General features: G+C 48.3%; 1 protein-coding gene across 1 annotated transcript in view; it reads left to right on the top strand.

Moving 5' to 3' along the window:
- The first annotated feature begins 15,297 nt into the window (after positions 1 to 15,297).
- The window catches only part of VSTM4 (V-set and transmembrane domain containing 4), a 47,143-nt gene continuing 45,965 nt past the window's right edge, over positions 15,298 to 16,475 (top strand). Inside the window, exon 1 of the mRNA XM_054983780.1 lies at positions 15,298 to 15,381. Within this exon, the coding sequence (XP_054839755.1) occupies positions 15,330 to 15,381 (52 nt within the window). The 5' untranslated portion in view covers positions 15,298 to 15,329. The remainder of the gene's footprint in view (positions 15,382 to 16,475) is intronic.

Genomic DNA, 16,475 nt, shown 5'->3' with positions numbered 1-16,475 from the left:
CATTCAAATCATATAGATCGCCTATCTATATAGACTTGCCTTATATATTCCTGATTTTTCAATTCTATTTCAATATTTCTATTCTATCTTTACTTTCATGCCTAGTAATGATTTTGTTATAAACATACATTACAAACATATATTGCCAATCTCTTTATCTATTCTAATTTAAACTTAAAATTCTTACTGATTCTTGATTTTTAACTAAGTAGTCAAAAATACTTTCCATTTTTCTTGAAATTCTGAGGTTTGTCTATTATATATATATAAGATGTTAATTTTGCCATTGTCACTTATTCATGTAATTTATACTTCCAGTCCTTCAAAACCGGACATTTTTCTGCCTCCCATTTTGCTGCCAAAATTACTCTTGCCACCATCACCATATAAGTGAATAATTCACTTTGCATTTTTGTAATATTGCTTGGTATAACATTTAACAACATCTTTTGGGGGTTCATCCCAAATTTATATTTTAATATCTTTTGCATTTCTTCATGTATTTCTATCAAATATTTTCTGAGTATCACTGTTGTATGTGTAGCACCGAAAGCCATGGGATTTAATGAGGTCACCAAGCACGGTGCGCAAAACGGGATTATTGTGCTGCTGTAGCGCAGTGGTTAAGTGGTTTGGCTGCGAATCAGCACTCTGCTGGTTTGAATCCCACTCCTGCCATGAGCTCAGTAGGTAGCCTTGGGTAAGCTGCTCCTTTCAGCCCCAACTCCCCAGCTGTATTGTGGGGATAATAATAACACTAACTTGTTCACCGCTCAGGGTGGGGCACTAATCTGCCTAGAAGAGCAGTATATAAGCACTATCATCATCATCTATTATCAGGGCTTTTTTCTGGGAAAAGAGGTGGTGGAACTCAGAGGGTTGCCCTCAGAGAAAATGGTCACATAGCTGGTGGCCCCACCCCCTGATCTCCAGACAGAGGGGAGTTTGGATTGCCCTCCATGCTGCTTAGCGGCACGTAGGGCAATTTCAATTCCCCTCTGTCTGGAGATCAGGGGGCGGGGCCACCAGACATGTGACCATTTTCAAGAGGTTCTGGAACTCCGTTCCCCCGCGTTCCCCCTGAAAAAAAGCCCTGTCTATGATGATGGTGATGATGATGATGATGATGATGATGATGATGATGATGGACCTGACAAAACACGGGCCAGGCCCACCATGGCTGCTTATATGTTCTTATAGTATGTAAGTAGAAACTGAGAAGATCAGAGAGTCTCAAGGACAGATCCTTGGGGAACTCAACAGGCTGAGAGCCAAGCTACAAGTGACGTCTGACACAGGTTGGACACTTGTCAGCTTCCCTCAAGTTTTGATGGGAAATGTAGGCATCCTGATCGTACAGCTTGGCTCTCCATTTAATTGAAGTTTACAGAAACCCACACCAACACCCACACACACACAGAGCGGCGGAGAAGGGGGGCGCCCGGTGAGAGCCCGATGCCTGCAATCCCCTCCCAACTGCATGTTCTCCCTCCCCTAGACTGCCGCTCTGTAAACTTCAATTAAATGGACAGCCAAGCTGCAAGACCAGGACGCCTACATTTCCCATCATAACTTGAGGGAAGCTGACAAGGGTCCAACCTGTGTCAGGCGTCACTTGTAGCTTGGCTCGAAGAAGCAGGAGACAAGCTTCCCCTTGCATAAGCATTGAATCAGAAAACTAGGAAGAGAACCTGGTGAAGACAGTCACAGAAACTGAAAGTGTGAAGAATGTTAAACAGGCAAGAACAATAAACCACATCAAAGGCAGAAGAGAGGTCAAGAAGGAAGAGGACCATTTAGCAGTGAGGACAACATCAGTGATTATGGTGAGGGCAGTTCAGTGGTGTAGAGAAGGTGGAAACGGTCACAATAGGAGCGGGAGAAGAGCAACTAGTGACTAGAAGTAAGCTGCATATTGTAGGAGTTGGAAGACAACAGGCAGGTGGGAAATCGGGTGGTAAATCAGAGAGGGAAGATGGGTCAAGAGGTTTTTTGTTTTGTTTTTTGAGAAAGAGGGGAAACTCCAAGATGGGAAATTCTTGGAGGTTTGGGGATGGATCCTGGGGAGGGTGAGGTTTCAGCTTCATACAATCTCTTGTCCAGCTGAATATCCCAGCTTGAGAATTTCACCCGTCAACTTTTGGTGAATCCATTTGGTGATTTGACTGGCGATTTGATTAATTGGACAAAATCTGAACTGATGTAATTGGGAGACAATATGCTACAATAAAATTGGTTAGTCTTAAAGGTGCTACTGGACTCTTTTTGAATATATCACATAATTGCTAATGGACATTTTCGATGGTGCCCAGATGTCACCACTTACCTCAGAATATTGATTCCAAGAAATATTAAGTCTCTGGTTATGTCAAATTTTAATAAGTTGATCGCTGATATATCCTTGGATTTGGACAGATGAAGGGAACTTTGACTTGCGAAAGCTCATACCCTGGAGATCTAGTTGGTCTTTAAGGTGCTACTGGACCCAAATCTTGCTCTTCTACTACAGGCCAACGTGGCTACTCATCTGAAACTTTAAACCTGTCACTATGGGGTAATATAAATACGCCCAAAATGAATATTATCTCTAGAAGTATTCTTTGCGTGCGATTCTTTTTCATATACATTGCAGATATATTCATAAAATTAATGCTTTTTTTTTTTATTAAAGAAAAAAATATTACAAATAAAGAAATGACCACTTTTCAGTACAATGTTATCATAACAAAGATTATATAACTAAACAATAGTGGTAGTGATAAAATTTCCAATACAACACTATAACTAGATTGATTCAATTACTACCGATATAATGCTATGTTTCAATCACAAAATTAAATTTCCGGATTAACGATCTCATAATACGGTAGCCTTGTAATGAGTAGATTTTCCTTAGAGAGGAAATCTAGGAAAGGAAACAATGCTTTGTTTTGAAAATTTATATGGGGCTCCTTACCTTTACCTTTTTACCTCCTTTACCTTTTTACCACCCTGGATTTCTTTAAAGAAGATCCACCTCCCATTTAATGGAGGATTTGACGTTTCTTATCTATTCCACACACGTTGGATAATGCACTTCCAATCCTCTTTAGAGATCATTTGGAACTGAATTTTTTGAGTGTGAAACAAAAAATCCACTTCCAAACGATAGCTGAAGTGCATTGAAAGGGCATTATCCAATGTGTGCGGAATCAGCTTTAGTTTATATCATTAGGAAGGCATGTTAACTTGTACAAATTATTGACTGTGCTGCTCCAAGGTGGATAGTCTAGTTTGGGCTCTTTTGAAGGCTTCTTGTCTGCTCCCCCCTTTTAAATAGTGTGTGTCAGGGTCTATTCTTTTTAAACTGGATTGTGTTACTCTTGAAATTATTGCAGTTACAGAACTATCAGCTCAATCTAAATGGTGGTGGTGGTGGTGTTTAGGGACCCTACTAGGCCTTATGACAGAATATCTGGCACTTGCGTCATCGTAAACACCAGTGATACCAATGGAGCTCCTTGGCGGCGACCTGCCTGGGTTTCATAATGTTGGGGGGCCACAGCTGGCATCAGTGGATACCTCCCCTGTACTGCCAGGGGAGGGAGCAGGCCAGGGGGCAGGGTGGGAGTTAGCACCACGCACACTATGCCAGTGCCTGTCTCTGTAAGCTGCTCCAGCCGTGGCAATGCACCCAACTGCCATGGAAAGTTACAACATGAAAAAGGTGGCATAGGCCATAGGCGCCCATGTACAGGAAAAGTTGGCTGCCCCCCATGCATGCCCCCCGCCAACGGGCTGAAGGAGCACAGGATGCTGACTAGAGCCGTGACCAATCTGCTCGCAGCCCTGCAGAGACTGAGCCCTCCCCCTCCGCGGCACCCAATCATGACCCTCCACCTTACATAAACTCCAGCTGGGGCGCCCATGAACTTGCTAAGTCGGAGCACAGCATAAAGCTCAGTCCCGGTCATGGGGACTTAGAAAAGAGTCAGAGTCCAGTAGCACCTATAAGACTAACAACATTGGTGGTAGGATATGAGTTTTCATGAGCCACAGCTCACTTCTGAAGAAGGTGCTACTGGACTCTTGCTCTTTTCTACTGCTATGGACAGACTAACACGGCTACCCATCTTGATCTATCTCCATGGGGAGTGCGAGGCACCTTGGTGGTGGGGACAGCACAGAGCAGGCACTTGGCAAAATTGGGCACTCACTTTGCACTGACACATGGGGAGGGGGAGCTAAGTCCAGAATGTATAACATCTCCCATTACTGAGGCCTAACAGGTACCTGTCTCCAGAGTCTTGCCTCGAAGGGACGAGGATTCACAGACAGGTAAGAAGGGCCAGGTGAGCCTTCTGCCCCAGCTCGCTTGTCCCCAGCTGCCTCCCTCGTTCTCCTTGCACGTGGGCCGCTGCCTCCCCTCCAAATGCTGGCCTCCATGTTTGAGGCTGGTGATGGGGGAGGCGACTGGCCCTGCCCTCCAGGCAGCATGGCCTATGTCTGACAAAGACGGAGCCCCCCAGGCAACTGTGCTCGACCGAGTGCCTCAGACCGGAGGGGCGGGGGGGGGGCGGGGAGAGATGCTTGCTGCTCATGACAGCGCTGTGTGCAGACTGCCTTGACTGGACTGCCCCCGACCCTTCAGGCAGAGGACAGAGCTCGGTTGTGGATCAGGGTGCCTGGGAGCCGGCTCTCTGTACTCTCATGGCCAAGCAACCCTCACACTTGTTTCTATGCAGGATCAGAGCTCCGAGCAGCATGAGCAAAACCAGCTGAGGCAGTTGAGGACGGCTTCCTAGCTGGATGGGTAAGAGCCGTTTGGATGCTCATCGCCTCTGCCTCGATGGCATCTCCAACCCACGCTCCCTTGGGGCTGTGGACCCACCTGGAGTGCAGCAGACCAGTCCTAGCCATTGCGGCACATATCTCTGTTTTCCTTCCGGCAGGTGGCAATTCAACTGGGAGACGTGGGTGAATGGTCGTCACAATCCCTGGCTATCCTCTCAGACTGCATTTCCAGCCCGGCTCTGGGAGCATTCCCCCGAAGACAGCTGTCTGACCTGCAAGTCTGCCTCACTTGCTCACAAGCAGCAAACAGACTGAGCTGTGAGTGTAACCGCTAGGGGGTAATTGGTTTAGCCCAGTAGGGCAGAGTCAGTAGTTAGAGCCACGCAGCTGAGGAAGAAGATGGTCGCCGGGGAGCTGAATAATAATTCATATGCTCTTATCACCTTGAATAAGGTAACCAGAAATGTTGTATGTGAACAATATGACTAAAAGTGGTGTTTGTGTATTGTGTTTGATTGGTGTTACTGGGACTGTATTATTTTCGCAGGGCTGTAATTCCCCAAGAAGAGGACAGACGCCTGGGCTACAGTTGCTTTGAATTGGAAGGTCTGTGAAAAAAGACTCTCTCTCAGCGGTATCAAACAAGTTGAGCTGTTTACCTTTTCAAAGACATTGTTGGCTGAAAGCAGTGCTTTTTTTCTAAAAAATAATGTTTAGGGGTACTCTCAGTTTGACTCAAGAAAATCACCATTTTATAGTTCAAATCGGAAAAAATAAATGCAGTCAATGGACAAAATTACCAAGAACATGCTCACTCTTCACGTGGTCAACAGAAGACAGGGCCGTGTGCCCACTCTCCATGTGGTCGCTGTATCACGTGGTCGCTGCAGACGCTGTATCACACAACACCATTGTCGCATCTTTTGTTTTTACAGAGTCATCATTCACTTTACACTTCTTTGCTGGCTGTGATGATGTAAAATAGTAATTTTCCTGAAATACTGCCACTATATATATATAATGAGATTATAGGCCAAACTTTCATCAGTAAAACACCACACTACTTCACAGATTAAACACTCACTTCCATCTGTGACTCAGGAAACACCATGAAAGGAAATGACATCAGAAGACTGTCGGTGATGAGAATTATGGGTATTGCCAACCAAGCCCCTCTATAGTGACACGTGCGCACAACCAAAGAGTTTCGGTATAGACAAACTCTTTGCACAAAATTTACACAAATTGGTCGCTGCCATCGGGGGTAGCACAAGACTGACCAATCACCATGCTAGATTCCAACTACCAGAGCTCCAAGTGGCTTAGAGAAGACTTGTTTGTATTTGTCTGCACCCTAACGATCACCGATTATGCCAGCGATCTCGGTGGCGTCTTCGATGCTCAAAGACGTTCCATTTTTTGTAAGACGAGCACGCTCCTAGTGAGTTTAAATATAACTAAACATCTTTGTTGCCAACATACGCTACATAAAACTTAACAAATCACATAAATATCCATAATACATTTGGAGTTGGTTTAGCGGGAATTCCAACATTTTAAAATTTTTACTTTCTCCCGTTAGATTCACAAAATGTTTAGGGGTATGTGTACCCCTGCGTACCCCCAGAAAAAAAGCACTGGTTGAAAGTTTCTGTATGGTTGCACTTAGGAGTTTAGTTAAAGGGGGGAAAATAGTTGTAATGTATTTATTGTTAAACAGTTTTTTTTAAATTCTTAACTTACATTTGTGTGAAAGTTTGCTTCCTGAGCCCCATAGAACCCATACAAAGAGAAGATTACATGAACACACACCCAATTGCCCCCCACCCCCCACCCTGACATAGGGAGTTGGCAACCTGTGCCCAGACATCCTCTTCACATTTGGCAGTTGTATAAAGTCTGTGTTGTACCACAACACTCTCCTTGTCCGTTTGCTTGCCTGAGGATGACTACTGTCCCCCCGGCCATCTTGCACTTCCCCTTAGGGCTTCCCCTTCACATATCCCCCAAAATGGTCTCCAGTTCCAGACTGGTAAGAATGTGGTGGCTCTGGAAGATGTTCCTGGTGCCTCTGGACCTTTATTGGTTCTGCTGCCAAACAGAGCGGTGGTCCAGCGGCACCTTAGAGGCTGAGGCCACACCTGGCTTCTCACCCCCCTTCTCCCATCAGACACATAGTGGGGAACGGGGTGGGACTTGGAGGGCTGTCCCTGGGTATGCCTGGGGGGGCGCTCTATGGAGGTTTCACACACTGCCACAGCACTGCTGGCATCTGATAAGCCAGGAAGACGGTCGGCGCATGGGGGGGAGGTTGATGCAAGAATGTAGCTGGGGGGATTGTGGAGCAACGTGCTGGCCAAATCGATGGATCTCTGGGATGCCCCATTGGCTGGGCCAGCACACTCTCCCTTTTGCTGTTTGTTGTGGGTGGGAGTCAGACTCAGGGCTTTAGCTGCCCCTACCTTAATGGAGTTCCCACCATGAGCACCAGGCATGCTATCCCAGCACCTGTACATTAAAAAATGCTGATCAGCATGATATTTTCTGCCTGATCCTATGTAGCTGCTGCTGACATCAGAGTTGTGGAGGCGTCTAGTCCCTCCTGCCATGTCTCTAAGGTACCTCCTCTCCTGATTCTGGGGCTTGGGGGCTCATCCTGAGTGCTGGGCTTTGGGGTTCGAGCCTGGCCAGAGAGTTCTTGGACCTCCTGCCTTTCCGTTTTCACTTTTCCAGGAGAGGGAGAGTGTGCATCTTCGAGTGGGGGGGGGCATTTGTATTAAGGGTGAGCATTATCCAATCAAGACATTCATACAGGGAGGGTGAAACTTTTTTTAGTGGCAAATTCCTTCTCTGCTAAGTGGCCGGCGGGTCAGCGTGATCTCAACACAAGTGAAAAGGTGCCAGCAACTGTAAACATTTTTCGTTTTCATTCCATAACTAAGATTTCAGCACTGGAAGTGATTACTTCCCAGAAGTGTTTCGAACTCATAACCAAGTATGGCTCCAGGATTTGAGGTGTTTATATTACAAAGAGATCTGACTGACCTGTCACTCATGCTCGTCTAGTGCCATGTATTCTGGGAAAATGTCATTCTGAAGAGATGTTTGTATTAAACTTTTTGATCTTTTATTCTGTAAACAATTAGTGCTGAGGTACATAAGATTCTCTGATGTAACTGTTCTTTATCTGGTTTGAGGTGTTAACCTTAGTATTCAAAGCCCTTCACGGACTGGGACTTGCATACCTGGAGGGCCACCTCTCCCATTACGTCCCCTGCAGGGCATTGCGCTCTGCAGTCAAGAAAATTCTGGTGGTCCCCGGCCCGAAGGACATCTATCTGGCCTCGACCAGGGCCAGGGCTTTTTCTGCCCTAGCCCCGGCCTGGTTGAATGCTCTCCCACTGGAGATCTGGGCCCTGACGGACCTGTTAAAGTTCCGCGTAGCCTGTAAAATGGAGATGTTCCACCGGGCCTTTGGCTGAGGACCAGCGGGTGTCCCCCCTCTTCCATCTAAGACCACCACTTATTCTGGGACTGCCCTCGGCCATGTGCACTGCTATGCCGATATGTATGCCTATATACGGACTCCCAACTGTTTATTTAAGTAGCCTATGGATACGGCGTCTGGACTATTTTAATGACTGTTTTAAGGTTATTATTGATTTTATAGTTTTATGATTAATTTACCGTATTTTATTAATGTTGCGGGCCGCCCTGAGCCCATTTGTGGGGAGGGCGGGGTATAAATCAAATCAAATCAAATCAAATCAAATCAAATCAAATCAAATCAAATCAAATCAAATCAAATCAAATCAATAATAAATAAATGTGAGCTAAATAGAGTATGCATCTGAGCTTTATTTGGAAATAATAAAATTCATATTTCTCTATATCACTGTAATTGGAGTCTTGGATTATATTTGGGTAAGTGGTAGTAGGGAAATTTATCATTGGCAGCAGAGTACTATTTAAAAAAAAATCCCCTCTCAGGTTGCAAGCAAGCAGTGCTTTGGATGCCAGCCTTGCCCATGCCAGAAATGGGGTGGGCAGGTGTCCTGTGTGTACCTTGGGTGTGCATTCCCAGCAAGCTGAGGAGGGGGCTTCTCGAGCCAGGAGCCTCAGTTGGGAGTGCTGTGCAATCGCAGGGTCTTTCTGCCCGGAATGCCCACTCTTTGCAGTGAAGGAGAGTAGCATAGGCAGGTGGAGGCTACGATCATGACCATGGATTGGCTCCACCTTTGCCTGCCCCTCATGGAGCTGTCAACGACAGCTCTCCTGCAACTGGTGGATGCTGCTGGAGTTTCCAGGGAAATGGGGAAGCCTCCTTTGCTGGCCTCACCCACCACCGCGTCCCTCCTGAAAGTCCTTTGGGAGAGAATTGGCAGCGCTGAAATTAAGACAGGTGGTTGCATACCTGTGCGCAAGCAGAGGTCAGCATTGCGCTGCTTGGCACATAATGTCACGACAATATCAATTTTGCCCGTTTTCACACACTAAATTAACATTAGGAGCCAAAAAAACCAAAACATACAATATTTTAAAAATATGAAGTTGGTTAATGAATATGATATGCAGAATCTTAGGACTCAATGAAATAAGGAGTTATATCGCTCAATTTTACCAAAGCAATGGGCTAATGATTTAAGTGCTATAGCTGTTACTTCTATGGATCTTAAGCTGCAGTTTATTCAGCAAAAAAATATATGTTTAGAATATATTGGACACCACAGTACTTTTATAGTAAAGGACTAAGTACCGAGTCTAATTGCTGGCGATGTGGTTTCCAGGATGCATTTCATAAGCACATGCTCTGGCTATGTCCAGATCTAGCCTTTTCGGGAGGAAGTTATTACTCATATTAATTTTGTATTAGAATACCCATTGATCTTCAAAGATGTTGATATACTTTTAAATGATTGACCTATATCCTGGAATCTAACCAATGGTCAATGAAAATTGACCCTCCGTGCCATGACTGTAGCTAAAATACTTATATTACAACATTGGAGAGGCAAATGCTCACCTCCCATAATTCAGTGGGTGGAGGACTGTATCGCTTTATCGGTATTTGAAAGCACGGCATATAGACAGCAACTGTAGATGGACATTTTTAGATATTTGGAAACCTTTTACGGATGCTGTGGAGAAACGCCATTCTGTTGGTGAATTTAACTTTCTCGGTGCTGCAGGAGGGAGGGGCCAGTTCTGGAGTGGAATTTGGTTGGAGGGAGAGCGAGTCAGTTGGTGGAGGGGAGTCGAAAAGTTGGCAGTTGGTGGCTGAAGAGAGGGATGGCTCTGAGGGGAGTTGTAGGTTTGAGAGCCAAGCTACAGGTGATGCCTGACACAGGTTGGACACTTGTCAGCTTCCCTCAAGTTTTGATGGGAAATGTAGGCATCCTGGTCTTGCAGCTGTAACGGAGAGCCAAGCTGTAAAACCAGGATGGCTACATTTCCCATCAAAACTTGAGGGAAGCTGACAAGTGTCCAACCTGTGTAAGGCGTCACTTGTAGCTTGGCTCTGAGTTAAACCCCAGGTAACAAAGTATCATGCCTGCCCTATACAACATCCAGCTGGGGCACGAGAAGGAGGAAGAGAGATTAGGGCTTTTGTTTTTTCCTTATGTTATGTATTGTCTTCCGTTCACTGCATACTGGTCTGGATGGTTATAATCTTAAAAAAATGTTGTTGATTAATGAAGGAAGACCCTCTGTTCCACATAGATCCCTAACCGCTTGGGTCCGCTAGGAGGGGAGAGAGGTCAAGGAATACAAAGGGACGTAACCGGAGGCAAGTTAGGAGGCTGTCCCACCTAACCGGAACCCCATACAGGGACAGTGGTGGCAGCAACTACCCGGAGACAGGAAAGTGAGAAGGCTCCTCCAGGTGCTAGGCTAGGCAAGGGAGGGGTAGGCAGAGTGGGGTCTACCAGTGGGAGGAAAGGCCCCGATTTGCAACAGATGCATTGTTGTGATACATTTATTTCTATTATGTGAGTTATTTTTTCTTTTCAAATTAAAATAAAATAATTTGGGAAGGACTGTGTGGCAGTTTTGGAAGGACTATGTGGCAACCTCGCCCACCTTGGTGAACCCAAGAAGTGACTTCTGCCTCACCAGCTTCTGTGATTCTCTTGTGTCACTTGGCTGCCCTTCACAGTACTTTTGAGAAGCCCACGATCTTCTGGTCCGCACCATCTCCTGCTGTCTCCCATCATGTTCCTGCCACCTTCATCCATCGCCATGAAGCCCCTGCTGATATCTACTGTGCCTTCTGTTCTGCCTCAGTGGCCTGGAGTGTGGACATATAGACTTGGTTGAGAACTTGGTATGGGGAGCAGCCCTTCTCTGTTTATTGTCAACTACTCCTGCCTCCTCCATTTGCAACCACAGAGCATGCTGCGTACTCTGGCTGATCTACACGTTATTGCTGAAGCGCACAGAAGAGAGCCTTGCCCTGACCAGCTGCATGCTCAGTAGAGAGAGAGAGAGAGAGAGAGAGAGAGAGAGAGAGAGAGAGAGAGAGAGAGAGAGATGGCACTCCGCTTCTGCTGAACGAAGGACATGCTGACATTGTGCATAGCAGGAAGGCAAGGCAAATGAGGCACCCCACATTCTCCACCACCAAGAAAGGTAAAGGGTTCAGTGCAATCATCTTTGTTATCTTTCCTCCGGGCCTGCAAGAGGGAGATGTTCCGCCAGGCATTTGGTGGGGGCTAGGCTGTCCTCTTGCCGGCCATACCACTGAAGACCATCCACCATCCATGCAGGAGCTCATAAAGTGTGATGCAGGTCATTATGAAAGAACTAAACCCTGCGCCTAAAATGCTGAATTTTAATATTTATACCCATTTGAGAAATTTTATTGCACATGGAATGTTTTTAAATGTTTATTTATAATTTTTTTTGTTTTAAACTGTATGTTGTTACACTGCCCTGAGCCCATCCAACGGGGAGGGCGGTCTAGAAATGTAATCAATCAATCAGTCAGTCAGTCTTACAAAGGCACCCAGGGATCCTGACTTCCATGCACTGCTGCCCTCCATGCACCTGTAACAAGCCTCTCACTCCATTTCTTCAATTAAGGCCTAGTTCAGCTGCTCAACAGCAAGGAGTAGACAGTCAAATTAGTCATTTTTGATTGACTCCCTAATTTCTGTCCTTACCCTAGGCAGACTCAGAGGGAAACTACACACTCCCCTTGCTCCCCTAAATGCAATCAGTGTGTTGCAAGGAGGGAGTGCGCCGGCGGTGGCCGGAGGGAGCCGAGCAGACTATGTTCCAGCCCTCGGCTCTAGGGAGGTGGCGGAGCGTGGGCAGTGTTTGCTCAGTCCCCAAGTGGGAGCTGGTGACTGAGGCTGCCGACGGGACTCCTGTCTGGGGTGGGAGGGGGAAGGAGCACTAGGCGCCACCGCCACATGGCTAAGTGGGCATGCGGGGGCGGGCTGGCTGCTGGCTTCCTGGGCTCCCCTCCTTAATATGGTCCTTGAGCAGTTGGAGGGATTGTCTCCCTCTTCTCCCTGGCAGAGAATCACATCGAGAGGCCATTCTTTCTTACTACACTTCCCATAGAAACTTGTGGGAAACCGACATGTGTAGAACACGTGTCAGGTGTCTTGTGTAGTTTTCCTCTCATTGGAAGAAAACCCACTGAACACCACTTAGACTTCTGGGGCTTGAAACAGTACAGAGAGGTGCTGGATGTACATGCCAGATGTTGTGAAATGCCTCCTACATAGGCCATCCAGTAACTTTTTATGCAGCAGAATTGTGGGCTTCCCTTCTACTGCCACTAGCCTCCCAGTGGAATTGCTACCTTTGGATCTGAGAGGAGCATGAAAGAAGAGAAGCTGCAAAAAGCAGCTCAAGAGAAACAGCCATTGCCCTCAACCACCATTCCTCCATTTTCTGGTCCCTGTCCTTATTCTTTTGGGTTTGTAACCAGCTCACCCGTCCTGCTATTTTAGAAAGACCTGTCTAGACTTTGGCTAAGAGGGGGTTGCTGAAAGAATTAGAGGAGCATCAGCTGGGCGGTGTGTATGGAAGACTAGATCGGCTAGGAGGACAGGACCAAACCGCTTCGTATGATGGAATTTTAATCATGGAATACAATGGGCAGCTAGTTCAGCTAGGTAAAGTGCCGGCGTAACAGGAAGCAGCCGCGTTCAGTGCAACTGTTATTCTGAACATTTTGATGCATAGATACAACTCCCTGTTTTCTGGTCCCAGGCATGAAGGAACTGGAGAACATGCTATAGAAAGGACTGGGTGGAAAGGAAGACTATCATCAGAATTTCCTTCAGTTGCAGTATTTATCTGGTTTTCTTCAGGGGGAAAAAACTGCTTGAAGGGCTTGAAAAACAAAATCCTGCCTTCAATAATAATAATATTCGATTTATATACTGCCCTTCAGGATGACTTAACACCCACTCAGAGTGGTTTACAAAGTATGTTGTTGTTATCCCCACAACAACAATCACCCTGTGAGGTGGGTAGGGCTGAAAGAGCTCTGAGAGAGCTGTGACTGACCCACGGTCACCCAGCTGGCTTCAAGTGGAGGAGTGGGGAATCAAACCCGATTCTCCAGATTAGAGTCCCACCACTCTTAACCACCACACCAAACTGGCTCTCAAGTCATAGCTGACTTATGGCAACCCCCTGGCAGGGTTTTCATGGCAAGAGACTCACAGAGGCGGTTTGCTATTGCCTGCCTGGCCTTTGTTGGAGGTCTCCCATCCAACTACTAACCAAGGCCGACCCTGCTTAGCTTCTGAGGTCTGACAGGATCAGACTTTCCTGGGCTATCCAGGTCAGGACTTTTTCCTTGAAGGGCTTACAACAATTAAAAAAGAAATATAATTATAAAGTCATCACAAAAGTAGCAAAATTCCATGAAACCCACGATCCTGCCGGATCTCAGAGGCTAAGCATGTTTAGTACTTGGATGGAGGATCCACCGAGGAAAGCTTTAGAAGAAGATCCAACACAGAAGTCTCCTATGCAAACCACACTGCACTGACACAGATGGGAGCTGCTCAAGAGAATTCCCATTCATTGATCCCAGCTGGGATGCCTCCTGAGCCAGCCTCACTTGCCAGATGAGAGGGCTCTTGTGAGTCAGTGTTTTAAGTATGGGGTGGACTGGAATTCCTATCCTAAATTTAATGCTGGAAAAGGAAAGGACAGCCTCAGTCTATTAACAGATCAAATGCTGAGCGCGGGGAGGCGGGCTCCCTACATGATGAAAAACATGTGTTTTTGCAACAGCCGTGTGCGCTTCCCAACTCAACGTTATGATTAGCAGCAGGGCTTTGCTTAAATTGCTCCTTTCCACAGTATTTCCCTATCCTGAGGCAGCACCAGAGGTTTTCTAAGTTTAGAGCATTTTCTGTGGAATAGAGACTTAAAAAAAAAAGACCTTTGCACCAAATGCACACATGATGAACAGATGTGACTATTTTGTCATGCGTGCAAAAGGCAGAAAGCCCCAGGTTCCCCTGGCATGAACATCTGGTTAACTACAGACGAATGAGCTGTGAGCCCAGATGGGGCAGATGGCAGCCAGAGCCATGGAGGCGACTGGCCAGGCCTAAAGAGGCCCTGTCATAAGGTTGCCAGTTCCAGGTTGGGAAATGCCAAGAGATTTGGGGGTAGAGCTTGAGGAGGGAAGGGTTTGGGGAGGGACCTCGATAGGGGTATAATACTACATAGATTCATCCTCCAAAACAGCCATTTTTTCCAGGAGAGATGATCTAGGGATCATTTATGATTCTGGAAGATGTTCAGGCGCCACCTGGAGATTGGCAACCACAGGCCCTGAGTACTCCCAGCCCTGCACGTGCGGAAATAGGCAGGCGAGAAAGGAAGACGTGCAGAAATCAAGCAAATTCTTGAAATCGACTGTTGGCCCTGTGCCAGTCTAAGAGTTGCCAACTTCTGGTAGGGAAACACCTGGAGATTTAGAGGGCAGAGCCTGTGGAAGGCAGTGTTTAGGGAGAGGCAGGAGCGTAGAAGGGTATAATAATACCGCAGGGTCTCCTGTCCGTCCGTTTCAGTTGGAGGTCTTCTGTAATTCCAGCTCTCCAGGCCGCGCCTGGAGGTTGGCAACGCTAGCCGGCCTAGGTGCCGTCAGGGATCGGCCTGATTTTATGAGCCGCTTTTCGGCTGCGGTCAAAGGAAACACGCCAGCACCCGAACCCGCCGGCGCAACAGGCGCGTTTCGAAACACGCGTGTGGAGCGCGGACCTCCCTTAAGCCGCGGCTGGAGCGCTCCGCGAAGAAGAGCGTCGACACTGCCCGCGGCTGGGGGCGGAAGAGCCGCATCCCGACGGGTGGGCTGAACACGTGTCAGAAGCCCGTGGGAACTGCAAAGGACGGCGCTCCCTCCTCACCCGCCACCGCCGCAGAAGGAGGGAGCGGAGCCCGCCGAAGGGAGCCCGCCGGCCCGCCCCGGCTTGGTGGCGCCCTCCGGCCGGGAGGCAGCTCCGCCTCCGCGCGGTCCAGGCCCGCCGGGGGCGGACAGCGGAGCGGAGCGGCGCGGCGGGCGGCCGAGCCGGGCGATGCGGCGGCTGGTGCTGGTGGCGGCGCTGCTGGCCGGCGCGCCCTGGCCAGGTAGGAGCGGCGCCGACGGGGCCCCCGGGCGGGCGCGCAGGCCGGGGAGCGGCGGTCGAGCCGAGCCGCGCCGCCCTTCGCGGGCCTTGCTTGGCGGGCCAGACGCGGGCAGGCCGCTGGTCCGTGCGGGAGGAGGCGGGTCGCGGTGGCGCAGGCCGCGCAGCCCGCAGGCGCCCTCCGGCCTCGGGGGCCGCCTCTGGCCCGCCTCCCTCCGCACAGCCCTGCGAGGTAGGTCGGGCCCGGAGGCGGCGCCGGGCCGAGCGGGTCGCCGGGGCCGGCGGAGCCTTGGCGGGCTGGTGGGTGCCGAGCGCGGCCCGGACGTGGCAGCGCGCCAAGGGAGATGCCGGAGCCGCCTTCGTGGAGGAGCCGAAACGCCGCTGCGGGGCGCGCCGGGGTCGGGTTGCCTTGGAGTTGGAGCAGCGGCGGTAGGGTTACCAGCCTCCAGGTAGTGACTGGAGATCTCCCGGAATTACAACTGGTCTCAAGGCCACAGAGATCAGTTCACTTGGACAAAAGGGCTACTTTTGGGGGTGGACTCTATGCAATTATGCCATGCCAAGGTCCTTTCCCTCCTCAAACCCCTCTTTCTCCAGGTTTCTCCAGGTTTCACACACACACACACCCAGATCTCCAGGAATTTCCCAACTTGGAGCTGGCAACCCTAAGTGGTGGGTCTGCCCTCACCTGCCCAGTGGGGACCCAATTGCGGAATTTCTGTCTGGAGCATTTAAGGGCATTCTTTCTTAATGTGAAATTCTGTATTTGTCTGTCTGTTAATGCAAGATGGAAAATAGAAAAGAGTCCAGTTGCACCTTTAAGACTAACCAACTTTACTGTAGCATAAGCTTTCGAGAACCACAGGTCTCTTCGTCAGATGCGTGGAGGGTAAGAAGAAACTGGTCAGATATATAGGTGGAGAGGGGAGGGGGGAGTCTCATTCTGCTAATGAGATAATCATTCATAGTCTCTATTCAATCCAAGCCTGACTGCGTCAAATTTACATATACAAGATGGGTATTAGTCTGTTAGTCTGTCTGTAGTAGTAGAAAAGAGCAAGAGTCCAGTAGCACCTCTAAGACTAGCAGAATTGGTGG

Source organism: Eublepharis macularius, chromosome 6 (assembly GCF_028583425.1).
Source record: "Eublepharis macularius isolate TG4126 chromosome 6, MPM_Emac_v1.0, whole genome shotgun sequence".
In the NCBI taxonomy this organism is placed as follows: domain Eukaryota; kingdom Metazoa; phylum Chordata; class Lepidosauria; order Squamata; family Eublepharidae; genus Eublepharis; species Eublepharis macularius.
This window is presented reverse-complemented; position numbering and strand designations above follow the sequence as displayed.